The sequence below is a fragment of the Sander vitreus genome, chromosome 21, assembly GCF_031162955.1.
Source record: "Sander vitreus isolate 19-12246 chromosome 21, sanVit1, whole genome shotgun sequence".
Classification (NCBI taxonomy): domain Eukaryota; kingdom Metazoa; phylum Chordata; class Actinopteri; order Perciformes; family Percidae; genus Sander; species Sander vitreus.
Window position 1 is genome coordinate 17,560,170 of NC_135875.1, and position 24,562 is coordinate 17,584,731.

At 41.4% G+C, this 24,562-nt stretch overlaps 1 protein-coding gene across 5 annotated transcripts in view; it reads right to left on the reverse strand.

Moving 5' to 3' along the window:
* Positions 1 to 23,714, reverse strand: part of arhgap17a (Rho GTPase activating protein 17a) — a 35,455-nt gene extending 11,741 nt beyond the window's left edge. For 2 of the 5 annotated variants that reach the window (XM_078279534.1, XM_078279536.1), the window contains exons 1-11: positions 23,107 to 23,714; positions 15,177 to 15,216; positions 6,494 to 6,598; positions 6,232 to 6,264; positions 5,698 to 5,774; positions 4,957 to 5,068; positions 3,826 to 3,902; positions 3,553 to 3,670; positions 2,461 to 2,529; positions 2,179 to 2,260; positions 928 to 1,055 (exon numbers count right to left, since the gene is read on the reverse strand). In XM_078279534.1, the coding sequence (XP_078135660.1) occupies positions 928 to 1,055; positions 2,179 to 2,260; positions 2,461 to 2,529; positions 3,553 to 3,670; positions 3,826 to 3,902; positions 4,957 to 5,068; positions 5,698 to 5,774; positions 6,232 to 6,264; positions 6,494 to 6,598; positions 15,177 to 15,216; positions 23,107 to 23,159 (894 nt within the window). In that variant the 5' untranslated portion in view covers positions 23,160 to 23,714. The remainder of the gene's footprint in view (positions 1 to 927; positions 1,056 to 2,178; positions 2,261 to 2,460; positions 2,530 to 3,552; positions 3,671 to 3,825; positions 3,903 to 4,956; positions 5,069 to 5,697; positions 5,775 to 6,231; positions 6,265 to 6,493; positions 6,599 to 15,176; positions 15,217 to 23,106) is intronic. The other 3 variants (XM_078279537.1, XM_078279535.1, XM_078279538.1) reach the window with 3 other exon arrangements.
* Positions 23,715 to 24,562: the final 848 nt, after the last annotated feature.

A 24,562-nucleotide genomic window follows, 5' to 3' on the forward strand; every position in this document is an offset into this window, starting at 1 on the left:
CACACACCAACATGAAACTGATTTATGAACAGGAGACAAGTAGATTCTATTGTATTCTAAATTTGTATCGGGGAGGGGCATCACAAACATTTCATAAATCTTAACTGTAGCATAAAGGGCAACAGTTTCTTTGGAACAGCATTGTAGAGATGTTTATAGTTTGTCTCCTTCCTGCCCATCGCCTTGAGTCTTAAGATGTGCATGTGAACAAACAGTTCAACAAACAGCAAGTCTTGGTTTCAATTATGTCAATGACCAGCGGAGCCGCTAATCGCAGCCACAGCTCCATGTGACTTTTAATGAGCTACGCCAGCACTTCTTTTACTTACATGGTAAGGCAAGGAAAACAAAGGAGCAGTCAAGTCATGCTATAAAGTACTGTGCGAGAAAATAGCTTGGCGTTAGATAAGAAGAGACCTCTAAAGCACTGCTGGTCTGCTGGTTATCATTTAAAGGAGCTGTACTCAAAATACTGAATAATACACACAGAGGGAGAGGGACTTCAATCTCTGCACAGGATGCCATTACTCAATTATATCTTACACGATTCTCCAAATCCATGATTCGATTTGACCTCGAATTCTTTTCCAACAGGGACAGCAATGCCACAATAAGAGCAACTAGATGGCAGGTTACTTTGCAATAATAATGTTTTAGTTTCTTAGAGTTTAACGAGGTGCACATGAATATCGAACGATTTTCAATTTAAAATCGAAATTGTGACACCCCTGATTTACATTGCAAAAAGTTGTTTGCTGCTATATTCATATTAAGGATGATCCATATCAATTTCATTTTACAGATCTTCAGATCAATACTTCTGCATTTCTACCCACACAGTAGAATAATCATGTCGGATGCTACGAACAGCGCAGGTTTCCTTGTACTGTTCCTGTCAAATCTCTTTTCACTTCTTAACTTCCTTACCTCTTCCTTCATGCCAGTCTCTAGGAGCATCATGACGCAGGCTTCTAGTGGCAGGGCGATCTCCCTTCCACTCCTTTTCAGGTGTTCATCCAGCCCAGTGCCAAATGCAGGCTTCTCTGTCCACGAGTCTAAACACAAAGAGAACAATGAATGGTGAAGAGAGTGGCAGCGATGCTAGACTGTAGTTTCATTTGCATGGTTTCAAATCTGAAGAGACATAAATCAAGTGTTGTAATAAAGAGGCTGCAGATTATTTGTAGGACCCGTTTAATGAATACAAAAATAAAACAGCACTGGCCCAGGACTCAGTGAACAAGCCTGTTGCTGGTCTGGATGGCAGATTTCTGGGTCAACAACTCTCATTCACGCCACTTTCCTAACCAGTCCTCACTCCCCCTACAAGGTGCTGTCAAATAATAACCACATGGTCCTCGTCAGCAGGGGTGACTGTTCAATCCTCTTTCTGTGTGCATGTGTGTGTGTGTGCGTGCATGCGTGCGTGTGTGTGTGAGCTAATTTGCTAGTGTACACAGGAGGCAGGGGGGCGAGGAGGGGGAGAGCTTGCAAAACCCAGGTGGGTGTGATGGGAGAAGGGTTGGGGGGGGGGGGGTGTGTGTATTTGTGGAGTTCGTGAGTCATCACCACATGCTAAGAGACCAGGCTCGTCTGGTTTAGACCACATGCGTTTAATACAGAAAAAACAAACAAGCCCTTGAATAAGACAGCGTCAGGACTGCAAAAAGGCTCTGAGAGGAGACATTGCATTTGTAAAAAGGAAAATCAGATTATTTCTGGAGAGCAGAGCGGTGGAAACAAAAGGCTATTCTTTAATATCTGGACCTCAGTCGTGGCCTTTGACAATTACCGCAGCTGATGTAATTTCTGGTAGTTAGAGAAACCGACCAGAGTGATGTAATTGAAAGGTACAGTAGCTGGGTTTCATTTCTCAAGCCAGTTGGAAGAGCGAATAAGAAAAGTGTTTCTCCTCCTAGCAACTACATGTCGGCACACCTTTGGGACAGCTTCTCAAACGTCTCTGTGCCTAACAGGAAAAGGTTTGTTTAAAAGGGGCCGAACAACACAGGAAGCAAAGAAAAACAGGGGTAGTCAAAGGTGCTTTCTTCAGGAAATGCGTAAAAGGAGGTCCCATATTATGTGCCGCACAGAGCCTTCTTGTATGTAATTATTTTTTACAACGTTGTAGTGTTAAATGACTATGTTTGCATAAAGGTGCGTTTGCATGTAGTATACCTTGCTGATCCTGGATGGTTGGCAAGACATTTTCCAGAACAGTGAGAGACTTTCTGTGGTAATCAGCTTGAGCTTCTAAGAGCTACAGAAACAAAAACCACAAAGAGAAATAGATTAGGGGGTGAGTCGAATAAGACCAGCCGTGAAAGACATGACAGCAAAGTAAATAAAATGGCTGGCCAACATCTGTGTTCCCCCCCATTACTCTGCAGCTGTGAGCTTTCTCACAAAAAAAACTCATGCAGACACATTTTTGGCTTGCTGATGACAAGCTGTACTTACTGTTACGAAAAAGCGGGCATAGTCCCCTTCTTTTGAGAAAAAACTGTACATGTCTGCAGCAAGTTGATCCTGAATGATAAAAACAGAGTTGTCAACAGTTAGAGCACTTCAAAAATAGATTAAAGAAAACAATACTTGACCAATACAGAAAGCAGACCTGAATATAGGAACTGAAATGTTATGTAAGTGTTTTTTTAAGTGTTTTGTTTTACTGTTGTAAGTGCAAGTGTTGTATGACCTACAATTTTGTATGCTGTATATGCATATCTATTTGATTGTTTCCTGTAATAATAGGATATTGTGAAGTAGGGGCAGGACTATATAAGCATTATGCTTCCGCCTGCTCCTTCTCAGACTTATCCTTTTTTTTTTTTTTCTTTGGTAAAAGCTGATTTGTCTATGTTTGTGTTTTTATCTTTGTGTTTTTCTTTAGTTTTTTCTTTTACAACATACTGTTTGTTCGAGATAAATAAAAAATCAAATCAAAGATGATAGCCATAATCATAATACAGTCACAGACAGTCTGTAAACTCTTCAGTAATTATAGAGATTAAAGATCTTCCATCCCCTCTACACAGTGGCATCCATCAAATGAATGTGTATTTCAGGTGGCACAAGGACAGACGTTAGCGGTCAGCTAAGCTGCTGGTCTGTGCGCTACATGAGTCATTAATCCTCCTGTTGGCAGGACTCAGTGGTACTGGGAGGGAGAACTTCTGGAGGGGAAACACACGACTGGACCCTTACTGGATAGAAAACCTGACGCATCACGCAGTTACTACACACTAAAACTATCCAGTGAATCAGTTCAACACACATACACACACACAAACACGCACGCACACACACACACACACGCTGAGCTGACGGGGCATTTTCAGTGTTGTGCGTCAGCAAACTGGGTCAGAGGGCCCAAGGGTCTTGGGAAGTCCAGTTGTTGCTGTGGCTATTCTTTTCCCAAATAAACTTCTGATGAGCCCTAACTCCAGTTTCCTGGCCTGCTATGATCTTGCTAAACAAGACTGTAATCAAGCAATAGCTTCTATATAAAAACTGATGATGAGTGATGTACAGTATATCAATGCTGGTTACCTTGCAAAGCTCCACTTTGTTCATGGCTTCATCCATCTCCTCCTTGAGTAGGTCAGCCTTGGCCGTCAGTGCTTGAGTGTTTGTTCCTGAGATTATTGACTTGGTTGCCTGCAACCATCTGAGTTGAGAAAGACAAGGGCACATTGGAAAAGGGAATGAGACTAGTACCTGGAGTTGTTTTAAGTCTTGAAAAAAAACTGTTACTCTGTCTGGATGCATTAAAACTCCACACATAGAACCTGATGAAAGAGAGCGAGCTGTAGACGGACAAACCTTGCCCTGGCAGAATCATAGTCCAGCACCAATTTGGCCAGCTGTTTCCTCTGCTTCAGGATGTTGGGAATGTCCACCTACAAAAAGTTGATCCAAAACACCCACAAGTCAATGAGCCTGACAAGTTACAATGACAGTGAAGATGTGATTGTTCTTCCTGGATGACTTTCCTAGTATTTTTCTCCTGATTAGCCTTTCTTTCTTTCTTTTACAGTAAAACAGGAAAAAACCTGTAATTATTTGCAAGTTTGTAAAGGTTGATTTAAACTCTTGGGACATTTACTCTTATTTCAGTTTGTTGAGTACAGTAAGTGATATTATGACATTTACATTTAAATGGCACAAAATGATTACAGCAAGACACCTATAACAGAGATCTTGGCCTCTCCAAACCAAACAGCAGTGTAGCTTGTACAAAAATCAACCCAGAATGCAAGGTTTATACAGTAGATTAAAAAAAAAAGATGTCAGATAGCCAACAGTTACTTATGTTTGAAAAACGTGGGATTAACAGATGGCAAACCACAGTCTGTAATGACAAAGAGAAAAGTCCTGTTTAGCTCATGTTACCGGGATTCAAAACAGTTTTGTCTTGACTTCTCCAACCTCACATTACCACAACAGGCCAATGTGAGTCCATGTGACTGGGCAGTTAAACCCAAAAGACAGAAATACAAAGATGCTATTAATTAATCTATTCCATTAGCATTAGACCAAAGAAAGTAAACAGTAGGGGTGTATGTAGTCTATATCCTTGACGTTCCACTTCCGGGATTGCTCCGTTGCCGCCGTAAAATCCGGATTTCACTCATTAAGGTCGGATATCCGTTGCCTTGGGCTTCCTTTGTGTTGGCATTTTAAACTCTGGTCGATTTCTGAGGACTATGGTTAACCTTTTCTCAGATCTCTGCAGGGTAAATCCAGACAGCTAGCTAGACTATCTGTCCAATCTGAGTTTTCTGTTGCACCACTAAAACAACTTTTGAACATACACATGTTCCACCAAAACAAGTTCCTTCCGAGCCTATTTTGCAGCAGCACCTAAAAAACAAGCCAAGAGCTTTGAAATAACTTTAAATATTTAAGTTGTGTTTCGTTTCCGTTACGTCCAGCAGGTGTGAGGTTTCTTACCTCAGCTAACTGGCTGAGGGGATCCAGAACATCTTTCTCTATCTGCAGCTCATGTTGCATCAATTCTGATGCCAGGCGATTCTCTGCCTCGCCGCACACTTCCATCATCTTGCTGTTAACACACACATCAGCACAAAGAAAGAGAAAGAGGTCAAATTAGCATTCAATCTTCCTGACTAAACATAACAACTCAGAAGGAAGACAATATGTTCCCAGTCAATAAATGAAAACTAATCCAGGTTATTGTGATGTGATTATTTCCAGCTGTAAAAGCCTGGAGCATAGTGGCCTAGAGACACCTCATCTGCCATCATGAATCAGGGGTTTTGGGCCACAGTTTTCCCAGAAATGAAACCCCTAAGACTCTACATATAAAAAATAACAGTCTCAGCTGACAGTCGACATGAATGCATCACATTTACTAGCAGAACAACTGACGTACTTTCCCTTCCTCATTACTTCCAGACAGACACATTGCTGCTGTGAAGATCTGGAGGCATTCACTTTCTAGATCCTCAACTAAGAACTGTCTGCTTCCGTTTGGTGTGTTTCTCTCGGTCACGATGAATGATCTATAAAGGGAACTAGTAAAAGTGTCGTCAACACAAAACTGGGCAGATTGCTTGCCCTTGGACACGTGGCCTCATATTTCACGCTCTCTGGGGTGCATCTGCTCCATTAGCAACAGTTGCCAAGGAGGAGCAATTGGTTATCTGGCCCGTCATTCAATTACAAACTCACCCAATCAAGGAGTCTTCTCCCAATTGGTTTCCGCCTTCCACCATTGCCTGGGATAGTGCAGTCAGAGGAAGCTTTTTCTGTGTGGAACAGGGACAGATGCAGACAATGATTAGACTTATATCGAGACATAAACTACTTCAAAATATGCAGAAATGTACTGATTTCTATACAGCAGCTTCAATATTTGACGTTTGACAGTATTTGGAATTTCAAGGACTTTCCATTGAGGAGAAAATTTACAGTCAGGAAGAGAGCTTTCTGAGCAAAGGAGGAAAATATAGATGTTAAATGGGAAATAACTCGCAAACTAGGAAAGTGAGACGTCTATCAAAGGCCACCACTGGAGCTCGTTTTTACTGTCACACGGTTTACATCTGTGCAAAACAATTATGAGTGTGCAACATCCTGTTTTTTGACCAGAGAATCCCAAAGTGCCATGCATAGTGAGTAAAGATGACAGATGTCTGAATGGGAAATGGAGCAAGTGGTGCTGAGAACCAGAGAGGTGGAATAATAAGTAATCAGTGTTTTTACCTGACCATTTCCTGTATAGAGGCGTGGTACGGACTGTAGTGCGTTTTTGGGTGATGTGGGGTAAAGAACACAAAGGGAGAAATCATGGACTGTAGGCCTACTGTGGACACTTTGAATGAAAACATCTCAACAATTGTGTGTATAAAAAAAATAAATAAAGTTATTACACATCCTGGAACAGTTGATTGACCTGGTTAGTTTGTTTGTGTAAAAGGACTGGAGCTTTGACAAAGGTTTTATTGTAACACTCTTGATGTCTTACATGTCTCTTCTCTGCGTCTGCGCCGATGTGTCCCTGTAGACATGACACCATCCTCTTGTGTGTGTTGTGGGACACCACGCGCACCAACTCCATGCGCCGTTCAATCTGTGCAGAAGACAAGACATGCAACTTCAACAAATATATACTATATACGTGTAACGCGTTACAAAGTCACTTAACTACTTTTTCGGGTAAAAAGTAGTGTAACGCGCTACTACTGAAAATTTGGTAACGAAACGTAGTTCCTTTTTCAATTCGGCGCAACGTTACTTTTCCCAGGGACAGATTTGACAGCAACGCTGCCTTCTCAGCTGCGTGCTCACAAGCTCCACACAGGAAGTGACAGAGGCTGGTAGCAGAGTGATCATGGCAAGCGAGAAGCAGCCAAAGCTAACTTTTGAGAGCGTTTTAAGCTTCGTGGCTTTTTGGTGGACGGCGCTCTGAGCCAGGCAGACACAAAGCTGACAACCTCACAGATGGATGCGGTGGAGATGGCCTCATACATACACGGTACATGTTGGTTGCACGAACACGCAAGGATTTCCAGAAAAGAGGCTGCATGTGTCTACAGCAATGCACGGACCATTGTGGCTGCCCAACCGGTACAGGTCGATACAGACGTTACATAGTATACACTAACACCGTGTAACGCCGATGACCTGCTGACGTGCATTCAACCCGCGCTGGACTCGTTCATAATGAATCAGCCGTCACTCTGTGAGTAGAGAATCCAGCCTGCAGTGGAGTTCAGACACTTCACTGATAAACCAGAGATTGGCTTTATGGTCAAAGATAGTTTTTGTATAATTAACTTCAATCTCTGCCAGAGACCCCTGCTTTTAAAAGTAACGTAAAAGTAACGAGTAAAGTAAAAAGTTACTTTCCATTGGGGGTAACTAAGTAAAGTAACTGATTACTTCTTTAAGAAGTAAAGAGTAACGAGCAAACACTACTTTTTAAAAGTAACTTCCCAAACACTGTACATGTCATAGGTCATCATAAGTCATTTTGTTGCAGAAATGTTGCTTTTTAAAAATTAAAACACAACACAAGCTCTATTTTGATAAAGCTAAGTACTTGAACTGGACTACATCCTGCTGGGTTTGTTCAGGTACTGTACAAAGAACAAGTACACGAAAACACACACATGGCGGGCTTTGTCTTTATTACCACAACCACTGACTCTGTGTCTCTATGAACCATCACAACAGTGTGCGTGCAGTGTTGATGGTTGATGAGGTCCAGCTCCATGCAGACATTTAGTTTGTAGCTGCCTTGACTGAGACAGGGGTCAAAGTTCATGCATGATTGATAAGGCTGCGGAACAACGCTGGAATGTTATCTTTAAAAACACATGACTCATCGGAAGTGTCTCTAGGGCAACGATCACTGGGCTGTGACAGAGAGTGAGGGGTTCTTTGGCTTTTAAAAAAAGGCCTTTTTGATTACACAGGCTTTCTCCTGTCTGCTAGCCTAACTACACAGATCCACTCTGTGCTTTTAGCCTCACAAGATATAATACTGTCATTGATGGAAGTCACAGCTATTCAGGCTTAAGGACAGAGACCAACTGAAACTCTGCAGGATGACTATTCACTGTCCTTGTCAGGCCAGGTGCCTGACTGGGACAGTCAGTGTCAACATTAGGCTGGCTGTCATTAGTCTGTGAATAGAACTGATGATTGCAAGTTACTGTTCAGGTCTACTTAAAAGTCTGACGATGCAAACAACTGGTGTAAGTTGGCAGCGCTTGTGAGAAAGTCAAAAGCAGTGTGTCTTCAATTTTTTTTAAACATACCAAACCTCACAGTTGACGAGAGAAAGTAGGAGTCTTTAAGTGTCTCAAACGGACAAACATGTACTCAAGACTTCAGACAAACAATGTTCCAAATATAAATGGGAACATGAAGGTCTGCAGGGCAAAATGTGCAGAAATGGAGTGAGACAAATGCAGAGGGAGGATCAACCAAATACCAGACAATTGTGTTCCAAAAACAGAATGGAGTGGGAACTCAGGAATTCCACAGCAGATATCGGCCTCCGTGGGTCGCCCCCTCCCCTCCTTTCCCTTCCTCTTTTCTCGCGCTCTTACATCATTCCCGACCCTTGGTGGCCCCTGGCATTCGCAAAACAGCTGGGTCACATATAAACTTGCCAAACACATACATTCCCTCATAGCCCTTCAATAAGCTACGGGCGTTGCACACTTAGCCCAGTTAGTACCTGGCACAAAAAAAGCAGGGGATTCCCCTCCCTGTGCTCTAAGAGGGACGAAGTTCCTGTGTGGGTGTATTGGAAATGTTTTGGTTACATGGCACTGGGAGTATAACTCTTCCTTTCATTGTAACAAAATGGGGTTAGAAACGCCGTACAGCCAAAAAATAAAATATGCGGAGGATTGGGAGAACCTAGACCAAGAACTCCACACAGCAGGCAGCAGGGTGTGTTTTTCCTCCTGCTATGTGATGAGGTCAACACTTGGTCAATCCCATGATGCGTCATAGAGCAGGGAATCCCAACAATAACAGACAGAGTCTGTCTGTGGGCCTGTGTTTGTTTGTTTATTGGTTCCTAAGAGAGGATGTTACATGTCTGGACAAGTACAGAATGAACCAACCACAGCATAACATGACGCATTAAGGGAGGAATTATGCATTGATAAAATGTGTCATTATGCAGTGACAAATTAATCTGTTTGCATAAGGGATATATGACAGAAGTGTTAAAAGCAGCTGGTTGCGACCTAAAAAAAAAAAGCTACACCCAACTACATGGGTGAGGGCAAGCAGGCACCCTGGTATTTCTGGAGCATTTCTGTGGTAACCCCACTGTGGATGAGCTGCTATGTAAAGGAGCAGCAAGGAACGGACAGCTGGCACAAGAATGCTGGGGGGGCTCTTTGGCACTGGAGGACCACATACAAAAAATGTCTTGAAATGTAATGGGAGTAGGGCTGAACGATTTTGGAAAATAATCTAATTGCGATTTTTTTCACCAATATTGCGATTGCGATTTAAAATGCGATTACTTTTAAGCTCATTATCTGCTGTATTATTTGACAAAGACAAAAAAGTTATTGTACGACTAACACAATATTAGATGGATTAAACAAACTGTTCTTCACTGTTATATTGATTAAATTAGGTGATGCATGAATTTGACATGAATGACATTATTTATTTATATTTTAACTACTTTAATCACAGTGACTGATTTGTTGAACATCCAGCCTTATAATACAATGACATGTAATAATTACCATGACAACATAAAGCACTGACAAATAAGCCTGGTGTAAACATTAATATTAAAGTCAGTAATCACACTTACTAAAGTGCATTGCAGAAAAGCACTTTTTAAAGCACTGTCTGTGAACTTTACTGGACAGTCTTTAAATATGTATGTGCAGAACGAGTATGGCAGTACCAGACGCAGTGATCCTACGGCTTGACCACGTCATTTGTAGCAGCGAAAAATACTCTTTTTCAGCTCCGCTGCGACTCTCCGTTTACATTTTTTGTGTAACGTTAGCTTCGGTATGGCGACCTGGCTAAAATATGTGCGGAGGGCATGTTGTACCGCTTATCCAGTGTATTTAACAAAGCCGTCAGCCCAGGCTTGGTCACAGTACTGATGTGCATCCTTTCTTTCGCGATAAACTTACTGCTTGAGTAATTTCCACGTTCTGTTACTGAAGTATGTTCATATGGAGTTACGCGGTCAGTGATCCCTGTCGGGTGGTATTTCGCTTACTCAACAGTTGACACCCTGGTGTTAGGCTTTTTAGCCATGCAACTATCGTACATGGCTTTGTGGTGGTTTTTGTTTTTTAAGTGGTGATACAGGTTAGTGGTGTTGCCCCGTGAGGTAGCAACATTAGCAAGGCACGTTTTGCACAATACGTGACGGTTTGCAGAAACTTCCTCTGCAGACTGTTTTACTCTCGCGTGTCACGTGACAAGGGTGTAATCGCAGCCTCTGCGATTAGAAAATCTAATTTTAACATATCGCAATTAATCATTCAGCCCTTAATGGGAGTGATTAAAAGGAAGAGTACAGTGTTAAAATCCTGGTAAATATCTAATATCCCCTTTTTCTCCAAGATCCTTGAAAAGGTAGTCGCTAATCAGTTATGTCACTTTCTACATAATAGTTTATTTGAGGATTTTCAGTCAGGATTTAGAGTGCATGTTGGCACAGAGACTGCACTGGTGAAGATTACAAATGACCTTCTAACTGCTTCAGACAAAGGACTCGTCTCCGTACTTGTCTTACTAGATCTTAGTGCTGCATTCAACACTATTGACCATAGCATCCTGTTACAGAGACTGGAACATTTAATTGGCATTAAAAGCTGATTTAAGTCTTATTTATCAGATCGATCTCAGTTTGTTAATGTTAACGATGAATCCTCGAGGCATGCTAGAGTTAGCCATGGCGTTCCACAAGGCTCAGTGCTTGGAATTTTATTCACCTTATATATGCTTCCTCTAGGCAATATTATTAGGAAACACTCCATTAACTTTCACTGTTATGCAGATGATACCCAATTATACCTATCAATCAAGCCAGACGAAACCAGTCAATTAGTTAAACTTAAAGCACGCATTAAGGAAATAAAATCCTGGATGACCTACAATTTCCTGATGTTAAACTCAGACAAAACCAAGGTTATTGTGCTGGGCCCTAAACACCTCCGAACCTCATTATTCAAAGATATAGCTACTCTGGATGGCATTGCCATGGCCTCCAGCACTGCTGTCAGAAATCTTGGAGTTATTTTTGATCAGGATATATCCTTTTTTCACCTGCATAACATTGCCAAAATTAGGCACATCCTGTCTCAAAACGATGCTGAAAAAATTGTCCATGCATTTGTTACTTCAAGGCTGGAATATTGTAACTCCTTACTATCATGTTGCTCAAATAAGTCCCTTAAGACTCTCCAGCTGATCCAGAATGCTGCAGAGCGTGTGCTGACAAGAACTAAGAAAAGAGATCATATTTCTCCTGTTTTAGCTTCTCTGCATTGGCTTCCTATAAAATCCAGGATTGAATTTAAAATCCTCCTGAACTACAAAGCTCTTAATGGTCAGGCACCATCATATCTTAAAGAGCTCATAGTACCATAATGTCCCACTAGAGCACTGCACTCCCAGAATGCAGTTACTTGTGGTTCCTAGAGTCTCTAAAAGTAGAATGGGAGCCAGAGCCTTTAGCTACCAGGCTCCTCTCCTATGTAACCAGCTCCCAGTCTGGGTTCGGGAGGCAGACACCGTCACCACATTTAAGAGTAAACTTAAAACTCTCCTCTTTGATAAAGCTTATAGTTAGGGAGTTGAGGAGTTGCAGCGTTCGCCTATACCGGCGGGAGAGGGTGGATTGCTGCGGACACCCCTTCTCTTCTCTGCTTCTCTTCAGTCATCAGATTCATCTACCAACCCTTATAGAGCTGGCTCAGGTTTGCCTTGGACCTGCTCTTAGTTATGCTGTTATAGTTTTAGACTGACACACTGAGCTCCTCTGTCCTCTCTCTTTCCATCTGTGTGCATCCATGTCCCAGAAATGCTTGTTACTAACTTAGCTCCACTTGTTCCCCTGAGTCCTTATGTGTTTTCACCCCGCAATTTTCCTTGGATTAGGGTGGCACCTAAATCATGGTTGCAGCTGTCGCCATGGTCCTGCTCCGCGCCCTGCTATGCCCCGCTATGCCCTGCTACACCCTGTAACGTCCTGCAGTGCCCTACACCATGAAATACTACAACTACTATTTCAAGTCATAGTTCCATTATCTTTATTGTGACAATAATTGCCACTGTTCATCAAACCCCCAACCGGCAGACCATCAGACACTGCCTACCAAGAGCCTGGGTCTGTCCGAGGTTTCTCCCTAAAAGGACGTTTTCCTCACCACTCGAGGTTTCTGCCTAAAAGGGAGTTTTTCCTCGCCATTGTTGCACTAAAAGAACAATTGTGTCTCTGAGGAACAGTGAAAGTCACCTGTCAGTCATAATAGAACGTCATCTCCTCGGTGAAAAGCACCTTAAGCGGTTAGTCACTGCTTGTCCGCTTGCATTACACAACTCATTCTGGCTCTGAGTCGGATGTTCTAGCTGTCACTCAAATATATTTTTGCCTGTATATGGCCCAGTGGCTTTCACACACACATGGAGCTATATTAGACATATGTGCATAGATACATCCACAGCTTTACTGACTGTGCAGCTTGTTGAGCCCTAATTGTTGCTATAGATGTGTCAGCAACATTCCCATGAGCGCAAATTTGAATCAAGCGCTACACCCACTGATTAGCGATCTTCAACCTTAGAGGAGGATCTAATAAGTCTATAAGATCTAATCAGCTGCTATTTAATAATTTAGTTTAAAATAGTTTAATAATCATGAAAACTTGCATACTTTTGAGCTTTTTCAGCACATGGTCCAGCTGCTCTTTAGGCTTCAATCTGACTCTTTCCTAAAGAAAGAATGCCCAGAACAAGAAGGCAACACCATACCAGGCATACCAGGGCTTCTTTTATCCCTGTAGCCATTGAGAAGCTTAATTTACTTCATTAACTTGCTTGCTTTATGTGTATCCATGTTAGATGGATTAGTTTGGATTGCTTATTTATTTATTCCATTCAATTCTTTACTTACTTACTCTGTACAGCACCTAACATGCATTTTTTTTACTGTGCTGTTTCTAATGTTTTTAGCTTGTTTTTTTAGCTTCTGGTTCAGTATGGCAGGTGTACCTTGTTTTCATTTGTGGTGGTTATTTGTTGCTGTTGTCAAAATGTTATGTTTGCCATGGTCCTTGATGTGATTTGAATGAATGGATTTGATCAACTAGACTAAATGTTGCATCTTCTGATTCTTTTATTTATATAGCGCCTTTCACAAAACCCAAGGACACTTTACAGAATTACTGGGGCTAAGCTAAACTAAGGGAGGTTGTAGGCTGTGGTGAACAGGGGGTGTTTGAGGAGTTTTTCAAACATGTCCAGGGGTGTAGCATTGCAGGTATCTGCAGGGAGGGTGTTCCAGAGGGACGAGGCTCTGTCTCCAAAGATAGAGAGTCTGGTCTGGGGAACGAAGAGCAGGCCAGCGTCTGAGGACCGCAGGTTTCGGGGTGGTGTGTATGATGTGAAGGTTCTCAGTCATCCATGTCATAATTATCCAAGGAAGGTTAAAAACCAACCACTGGACTTGGTTAAAGGTGCTCAAAGACGTTTCATCTCTTCCCAGGAAACTTAAACGCTCACATTTGAATGCCAACGATGGTCGTTCAGACTTGGCCTATGGTGTTTCATAACCACTGTCGTTACAACAGCCAAGAGCACTAACGAAGGAGGCTGTATCGATCATCTGGACAACCACCCCACAGAGGTACCCTCCCCTACTGTTCAGTCAGAACTGATCAGTCTCTCGCATGAGAGACCAAACTTCTTCGAGCATCTTTAACCAAGTCCAGTTGTCCTTGATTTTTAACCTTCTTTGGGCTTCTGTTGCATGTTATAAAAAGTGCATACTGTTTTGGTGTTCTGCATCCAATACTGGTCATATTGTAATATCTTAATCGCGATTAATCATTGAATTTCTATAGTTACTCGCATGTTTTATCACATGATTAAAAGTCTATTATTTTGCATTTCAGAACTGTTTTTAAGTACATATTAACAATGGAAAGCCATTCTTACCAGTGTATCTTGATTGGGAATCAAATGAATGCAAAGAAAGTGACTTTATGAACTTGATTTTAAGATTTGTATTTGTTTATTATATATTTAATCTAGTCACACATTTGAATTTAACAACAACAACTTTGAATGCGCCACAATGCTGTAAATTACCAGTTTCATTGAACGCACCGTCTGTGTTTTTCCGACAACAGCAGCTGCAGATTGTTACATGCCGGTGTTGAATCCTCTACAGTGAAATACAGACACACTTTACACCGTTTAGCGTTAGCTGTCAGCATTGTAACCGTGTTTAATCCAGCTACTAGCTAGCGGTAGGCTAACGTTAGCTGCTGTCGAGTATAGTGTTAACTAGCGTCACGTGCAGCAATGTTTCTGTTGCCTGTAACGTCTGTTTCAGAGCATCAGAGAGAAGTGCAGACATATCAGTGGCACTGGAATGAGGCACCGAAATCCGCGTTGCCATTCCTGCAGCAGCAGATGTGTTACGAGGAAGTACGGCAAAATAGTAGCCTGTTAGGCACGACGCAAAGCCGAGTGAAGTGAAAATAAATTAATAAATGGTGGCATGCGATTAATACGATTAAAAAAAATGTACGCATTATGCTGGGCCCTTAATCGCATCGCGATTAACGCGTTAATGCTGACAGCCCTAATAGTAATATTAGGACAAGTAAATGGAGAGTGCAGAATTTGAAATGCAGAATTTCTTGGGAAAAAAAAGAAAACTCTTACAGGTTTTGGAAACAGACAATTACAGGCGGTAAAAGTACAGGCATGGGGGACTGCTTGTCAACAGTTTGATGACTTTTCAAATGACTTAATTTTATCCCACATATAAATACTTTGGGAGCTTTGTCAACCAAACTGGTTTGATTCAGAAGGGACAAAATCTGTACCATGTACCCGTAGCCACTGCCCAACAGATGCAGCCATTCCACTGTTAAGCTGGTCAGAGCTCTACAGTCAGATTAATGATTTACCTGTAAGAGGTCATCGCTGAGGACTTCTGTTTTCTCCGCTCTGTGAGTGAGAAAAAAAAACAAAGAGCACACGGATTAGCACTGACAGACAACCAGAGGACATAGTTGTGTACACTTTTCACTGTTCAGTCACTGTGAAAATATCCTCGAGACAAATGACACCGCGCCTGAAAGACTGGTTTCAAGCTTGAACACTAAAATAGTGACAGGTATTGACCTGGGCATCCGTGGGAATGTTTTCAGAGAGGGTGAGTCTCTCTAGTTTGTTGCCATGGCTCAACCAGTCTAGTAACAGGCTGGGGGGAAACATGTCTCTCTTCAGACTACACTGTTGCATGAAGTTGTTGTTTTTATTAAAGTCATGAATTGTGACAAGCTTGAATTATATTTGATAATTATCAAACATTACAAATGCAAAGAATCTGGTAAACTAAATCACACAGAAGGCATGTTTCTTCTGCACGACGACGTTTGATTTCTTTAAGCTACAGCTAGCAAAGCTCATGGTGCACAGGGCAGCCAAGCAGCCCTGCACTGCCTGAGCCTATTAATAGCAAACTAATACTTAGACGTGAAGAAGCCAGACAGATTAGATTCACTTAAAGAGAGAAGACTGGGAAAACACAGACTCAGCTCCTACTGCTTATCAACACCTTCACACAGGCTGCTGGCTCCGGTGGCTACTGGGGGGCAACCCTGCAGTCAAGATGGTCGGTGACTGGAGACAATATATCGATATCATATCGATATCAGTATGTGATATCGTCTTAAATTTTGGATATCGTAATATCATGATATGACACAAGTGTTGTCTTTTCCTGGTTTTAAAGGCTGCATTACAGTCAAGTGATGTCATTTTCTGAACTTACCAGACTGTTCTATTATTTGCCTTTACCCAACTTAGTCATTATATCCACACTACTGATGATTATTGATCAAAAATCTCATTGTGTAAATATTTTGTGAAAGCACCAATTGTCAACCCTACAATATCGCCACAATATCAATATATTTGGTAAAAAATATCTTGATATTTGATTTTCTCCATATCGGCCAGCTCTACTGTCTAACTATAGGACAGACTCGTTTAGCAAAAAAACAATGTCTATATTGCAGACGGATACTTTAACAGCTGCTGTACTGTTATTTTTTGCAGGTACAGATGTTATATTATGAAGCAAATACATCTAACTACATCAATCGTGCGCATGCAGGAGGGCAAACACTTATTTTATCGGCCTGTTCAGAGAATTGATGCACCGATCCAACTTTTACTCCATTGATGCCAATTCTGATACTTCAACTCAGGGTAACTGCCAATATAACATGAGGCCAAAGATTGATGTGGAGTATGACAGTGAGCCATAACTTAATGAATGTTCTGTAATGAACTGATGGTGGAAACACTTAATTTTATCTGTATTGGCTCAGATATCTCGGTTCATCCTGAGGACTTGCATCACAGCTAAACAAAGATTTAAAGATGAATAATTTCCCGAACACGAGTCATGGTACAAGACATGCACACAACATCAGACGGTGTATTTAAACAAAGAAAATGATGTGTAAGTAAATTACCTGGAGAAGTAGTCAAGTGTTCCACATAATAATTAAGATTTTTATTTTTTTTTAATTATTATTTTTAAAGACAATTTTTTGGGCTTGCAGGAAATCGCCACAGGTCGGATTCGAACCCTGGACCTCTGCATCAAGGAATAAACCTCTCAGTACATGTGTGCCCGCTCTACCCACTGAACCAACCCGGCCACACATTACATGGATTTTTAAACGTATAGCGTAGAACAAACTCTCTCTCTTTACTGTTGCACACAATGAAGACAATGCAGGTATTGTTGTGTAACTAATGTGCAAACTTTTCCAAGTGCAAGTTCAGCCTTCCGACTGAAGTGACGTGTAGACAGTGGCGTGTCTGCATTTTGGGAAACTTGAGCTTTAAACGAAGCTTGGGCCCTCCTCCAAAAACTGCTCTCTATGAACTATAGTAACCTTGTCACAGCTGCTTTCAATTTGAAACACAGCGGCAGGGAGCCGGGAGAAACAGAAAGAGACGAGATGATAGTTTGGGGGTTCGAAGGAAAGAAATACAAATACAGAGATTCTTTTTTGTTTGGGGGGGTGGGGGGGGAGGGGGTGGTTAAAGACTCCTAAAAGTGCCAAACCAGAATAATCTAGACGGCCGGGAATGAATGGAAAGATTTTTTTCTGGAGGAGAGCCACAGCCATGTGGGTGAGCGAGTGTGGACCTATAACCCACAAAAACCTACAGACAAGACTTCCAGCTAGCTGCAGAAAAAAAATGTGAGCCAAACTCATATTGTAATGCACACACGCATGCAGAGCATTATTATAAAGGATAATATGGAATCCATGTTCTGATGTAGTCTACATGCTGATGAACTCTTTATGTGGTCCTGTCATGAACCTAATCTTAGCATCTGCAAATATTGCCCTAACCTGGATGTAATTGAATGATCCGAACACACGTGAAGACACTTAGATTAATAGCATAATAAAAGCAACACTTGTGTGAAAAAAAACCCCACAGAAAAGCACTGTGTCACAGAGGCAAAAAATAAAAATAGGCTGTGAGGACGAGCAACAACAAACAACAATTGTTTTGCCGCCATCAGCTGACCTAGAGCGAATAGAGCTGACCCCATCGTGCCTCACCGGAGCAGCAGCCTTTACAGAAAGTGTGTCACTGTGCACCGCATGTGACTTCTTAACAACATGAGATCCTCGCTGCACAGCCGCAGCAACTACATCAGAATGGTAACCATGGCGATCTACTATTAAAGTGGAAAGGGGAGTAAGTGAATACTGCAGCCATAAGCACAATAGAGCGGCTGTTAGCGGCCACCCAACACAATCAGCGGGCTGAAAATTAGGGAGGGTCTGCCTCTCACGGCTGCAACAGTTGGCAGCTTAACGCATAAGGTAATGGATACTGGACCCAGATAAAAGGAGCTGGGAGAATAATAGAGTGACTCAACACATACAACCTCCGTAATACGGCTGATTATGTGAGCTGTTACTCTTACATTAGACCTGGCCAAAAACGAGCAAAAAGAATAAAGATAATGCGAGGCTAAGCTAAACCTGTGCATCAGTACAAGGCAGGCTGCTTGCTTCCTGGCACAATGTTGTAACAATTAATAAATATATACAGGGTTTTCCCTTCCATTATAAAGCATTTAGGAGCAGCACCCAAGCCGTTTTGGGCACCACCTAAGCTGAATGAATGTAAAAATCATTGATCATTTAGATCCTATGATTGTGGTTGCTCCCCAGTGGACTTCTTTAGCAAGTTTTGTCTTTACGCTTTTTGAGTGTTATTTATTTATTATTATCTGCTCTAGCTTTTCCAACGTTTTAGACACAAAGATGATAATAAATTGTGTCCAAAATGATGTGAAATTGCATTTCTTTTATTTGACAAATGTTAACATTTTCTTAAGGGAAGGACCTCTAAACTCTATGCCAAATACGTGCACCTAAGTCTTCCACAAACCTAGGGAAAACACTGATATAATTGAACAAAAGGCGATAATACGTTCCCAAAACACCCCATGATGTCATTAAACAGCCAGAGCCCAAAGACATTTAGTTTACGGTCGTATAAGACAAAGAAAAGCAGCAAATCCTCACATTTGAGAAGCTCAAATATTTCACATTTTTGTGTAATATATGATTCAAATAATTAATCAACTATCAAAATTGTCGGCAACTCATTTTAATCAAATAGTTTCAGCTCTATTATCGTGACAATTTCTCAAACATTATTTTTAAAAAATCCTTTGAACATGAGATGTTTTCAGTTTCATAAACACTGTCACCATTTGTTGAGGATACTTTGGTTTGGAAGACAGCCTAACAGTACGATAGCTTCCTGTAACTGAGGCATATTGATGTTATGATTAAAATAACTATAACATCCTCATTTTTGCCATAGTCATGCCACATGTTTCTGCTTTACTAATTTAGAAATTAGAAGGAAAGCAAAAATGACTTTGACAGCAGACAAACAGCAGCCTAGCCTCATACTGTAGGTCTCGTCTATCACTAGCAGCACCACAAAGCGATCCCAGCTGACACGCATCTTTGTTTTTGAGGCACTGGCCTGGTGAGACACAGGGAGAACGCCCATAGTCACCTGTCTTGGTTAATTTAACAGTGACATTGTGCTGATCCCTGTGGGGAAAGTGGCTTTTCAACACAACTCCCCCTTGAGTGAATCAAGGACTTCCAAATACAATAGGTCCACATTAGATAGCACAACACTGTGCCAGAAAGAACATTGTTGTTTTTAGATATTAGGGCTGGGACGATGTGCTTTTGTCCCGATTCGATTCTTTCATGATTCGATTTGTATTGCAATTTTCATTTATTGCGATTCTAAGGATTCGATAGTATTGAGTATTGCGATTTTCTTTTCCTTCTTTAACCAAAACAAAAGTTGAATAATACGCTTCTAGAGACAATACATCATGAGACATTTCTAAAAAACTAATTGTTTTCTAAGAAGAATGCACATCACATGTCAGTCAGTCAGTCTGAAATTGATTTCATTTGTAAAGAAGTACAGAACATGTAAATGATGCAACTGTATATATTCTGTCACATCTCTAGTACAGGGGTTTGATAATTCAACCATTTGTGGTTTTGTTGACCCCACTTTGGCAACCACTGAGCTACAGAGCGGGGCGCCTGTAGTTAAAAGAGATTTTTTCATCACATTGCTGTAAGCTCATGTCTGTATTGATTAATTAATTGGCGTTACTCTAATGTGGCAACCAACCCAGCTAAACTCAAAGCGTTTGTAACAGGGTTCAAATAATCAAGTTGAGGCCGAAGTGTTGACGCTTGCACAGTATGCTAGTTTTGTTTGGTGACTCCATTCTAGCATCTATCCTGTTTCCCTGTTACCAGTCTTTATGCTAAGTGGCTGTAGCGTCATATTTTCCTAAAATTAAAAACTATGGAGGCCCTCCTTATTTCAGGCGAGGCAGGGAACTTCCATTATAGAACATGGCGGGAAACGCAATTTATCACAAAATGCCACTCTGAAATGTTTGCAATCAACCTGCAGAGTGACTTCTACTAGTTGCCAGTAAAGCGAGATAATGAACTAAGCTTGATAACAATTTTAACAGTTCAGGCACCCCAAATAATCTCAGATATGTGTTTTGTTGGTTCACCTTATTAGGTCCGACAGCTATAAGGCCTCCTTCTCTTGACCATTGTACCCTTTACCTTTGGACCACCCATTGTTAGAAGCCTCTGTCCACACTTCTTGATTGGAAGATTATCAAATACCTTCCTCAGCTACAGAAAAACTTATCTAAGGCAGTTTTCTGGATAGTCAGTGGTGATGTCACTGTCACAAGTAAAACAGAGACAATTTAAAAGCAAACTTAAACATCACATTTAAGGTGCAGAATAATGAGCTTATTCTCAGTCTGTGGAGCATGATTGTTAGTTGTTTTTTTTATGCAGATAACGGTTATAGCCGATGATGATGACCCTATGTATATGCCATCTTCTTTAAAAGGGGTTAACTATCTGACCATGTTAACCTGCAGCAAACATGCATTTATAGGGCCAGACAGTTAAAAGATGGCAAACTGAAATTTGCTTCCACAAAGACATAAAAATCCTTGACATGTTCCCTGGCATGAGTCACATGCTGTTTTTTCCCTGCACCGCAGTTACACTCTCTCTCTCCACATCAATCTCCCCAGATTTCTCTCTCCTGTTCTCTAGAAAGCGCCGTCTCTGGGAGGCAGTTTCCTGTTTGCAGAAGGAGGAGGAGAGACTTCCTCAGAGCGGCTGCATGCTGGACACAGTGTTCTGGCTTTGCACAATCACAGGAACCCAGGGGGCAGCTGAGAAGGCCTTTGCACTCCAAACTTTTGCAGATGCAGATACATAAGCAGGCACAAACTTAATGGACAAAGCAGAGTATGCACGCTTATTCAGAAGGCCATGTATATGAGTGCATGAGGGTTTAACCCTATATGAGTATATAAGAGACATGAGCAAGGCACTACTGCATGCATTGCGCGCACACACACACACACACACACACACACACGTCTGTTTTCTGCATTACATTGTCTTCGGTTCTAATTTACTGCTGGTATACTGCAGTGAGGAAATTATGAGTATTCCAGCTGTGCCCCAAAGTACCAGAGCCCAAAGTATTTTCTTAAAAAAGTTTGTACCTCTGATGAAAGGCCATAGCCCAAACATCCTGCTTTAATAAATACATAGAGCTATATTTGTTACATCGCAAATGTAATGCGTTTTTTTTTTTCTAGCAGTATCTTGTCCTCTTTGGATTATATGAAATGCAGGAAAGATAAAGCAACTTTTCTCTATCTATAAAAGGCAACTGAAATTCTATGTTAACACGGAAATATTTCATGCTTTTAAAATGTGGAAAATCTGTGGCAACGCTGCCTTTGTCTAATTCAAAATGACACATTATTGTTTTCAGCCTGTCGGTAGCTTTATCTGTTACCATTCAGACAGTACTCGGGCGCACCCGCTGTCCGCCTGAGGTGCCAAACACTGTTGGCTACCATAAACAAACACTGTCATTGACAACCACAAAATAGACATACACACAAAATGCCACACATCATGACAGCCAAACTGTCATGATGAAAACATCATTTGGTGTGTCTCGCCCTCCTGTCCACACAAGGCCAGGCTGGAAGCCATGCTACTTTAGATATCCAGTCACAGAGGGACACTGTGTGTCATCACACAGCAGCATGGTGGCTCTAGTTAACAAGCTTAAACACTGCTAAATGCATTGCCATTGTTCGGATTTATATATTTTCAGAGGGTGGATTCATTCACTTAATAGCTCAGACACAGCAGTGTGTTATGAGTTCAGAGGGAGAGAATGCTTGGAGTGGAGACAGACACTTATCCATCACTTACACGCATTCATACATTTGTCTGGTTGAAGCTGAGCGTCTAGTGTTTCACAAATGGAGAAGGCTCTTACTGCCACATTATAAGCACGGATTGAAAGTGAACCTTGCTATATGGTGCAGAGTATAGTGTAACAGCTCATCCACTTCTGCAGCATATTAGTCCTGTTACACCCCCCCCCCCATTTACTGGACAGCAAAGGTCCGGCCCCAATATATTGTCATAATTTGGTGTCTGTTATCAGCTTATATCTGCTTTGGAATCCTAATCAGTGTTATCCCAATAGATCTCTTTCACAGTACACATTTTCACTTGTCATAGTAGGAAAAGATAACATTAAAGATGGCTCAGTTCTAATAAGTGTCCCAGTATCTACTCCAGTGAGCCAGCATGCACAATACCAGGACCTCCCCTAAGTGGAATGCAGCTATCATTAATGTTATTGAATACACCTGTGCTTTTCCTAATATCACATATCAAAATGTCTGCAGTGAAAAGGGGTTGATAATATTTGTAACTTTTGACAATATTTGGCCTGTTGGGTAACTAGCATTTTTGTGATAGTTGTGTTGTTGTTGAGGACATCTGGGTTCAGAGAGCAGTGTGGAGGAGTATTGCACACATCAAGGAAAGCATTCCCACATCAAGTTTTTAATTTAATTTAAGTGGCATGTCCTTAAAGCTTGTTTTCAGCCATTAAAATCAAGTGATTCATACATGAAAGACTGTCCTTACAGTCTGTCTACACAGCCAACTGATTAGATTGTTACATTTGATGTGATTTTCTCTTTTCATTTCATTGCCATGACTGATAGGAAGCAAGCTAAGGAAAAGGATAGGAGACGGTTAACAGTTAAATTGAATTGACAAGCCTTGGAGGTCAGGTGAAAAAAACCAAAATAAAGTGCGTTTGCTAACGTTAGCTTTCTGGTGAACAGTAAACAACGCTGACTTCAATACTTGCCTGCCAACTGTTTGATTGGCGAGCTGTTTCATCCGATTGAACTGCTTCTTCATTTTCGATCCCTTGTCAGTCTAGTCTTCCGAAGTTACGCTTCAAAACCGGGCTTTTGTTTGTCATGAAGTTCACAGGGCCTCTCCCTGTTTTAATTTCCCAAGCTGTCGCTATGACAGGGAAAAACAAGCAGGAGCCATTGAGCCCAAAGCCAATTAAAAATAGTTTGTAGCCTCGCTAGCCCCTAAGCTAGCCTTTCCCAAGTGGAAATTCTAGAGAAAAGTTCCTGTTGGGGGCGACGGCATGATCCGCGAACCTCCTTCTTTGTATATTTCCGTACATTAAAGTCCCGAAATAAGCCCTGAATAGCTTTCACTGGCTCCAGCGGCTTTTCATGGCTCTTCTCGGTTACGGTCTTGACCCGTTAGCCAACGAGCTAACGTTACCGAGATGGATAATCCGTCGGCCGCTTTCTCCCAGACCAGAGCAGAGCAGAGCAGAGCAGAGCAGGGGCCGAGTGAACAGCAGGCAGCAGCGGCTCACCTCTGCCACTGCCAGCACACAGAGAGCAGCAGGAAGTAACGTTAGTGCACAGCAGCATCTGCCAGACAGCACCACCTCCCCCTGGACACTGACAGGACAACCCCGCTCACATATGGAGCACTGTAGAACTGATGGAAAAACTCCTGTACTGCAATGACAATAAAATAAAAGTGGCATCATAAAAAATACTGCCGAATTAAGAATCCTGCATTCCTAATGTTGCTTGTTTTGTTGGTTGAACTAAATTGGTTTTGCATGTAAAAAATGCAAAAAGCTAGGCTTAAACTCCTGTTTTGCAAAGTGCATACCATATCAGATAATGAGCAAAGTAATATATTTTGCATTGACAAGGAAATACTAAATAAAAGTTCTAGCATAGCTCAAAATTATACTATTATATTACAATTGTACAAAAAAGAAGGTAGGGGTGCACACTTTATCTGCCAGTGTATTGGTAACATGCAACAATTGGTAATAATTGCTTGCACACACTGGAATCAAGATATTTATTTGGGTAAATATGACAATTACCCATCATTTTTGAATGAATAATGAAGACTTTCTGTTAGATTTCTACACACAATTGTAATGATTGATGCATCAGTGTGACAGTCAGCAGCATCATACAGAAAAGCTGTCAGAGATCCACACCTGAAAAGTGGAAAATGGAATAATAATATAAGCTCAAATCATTTTGATTGCAGACACTTGGTGGCAATGCTAGAAAAATGATCAAATATGTGTAAAATATATCATGCATCTAAATTCAGAAACAGTACTTTATATTTCAAGAGAGCATAATGGGCCACGAGAAAAGAAAGTCAGATTTAATATTACAATATACAGTATGTTCTAGTCCCCAGTATAAGCTACAAACTACACAATGATCACCTCCGAACACTTACAGTAGCTGTTTTGATTT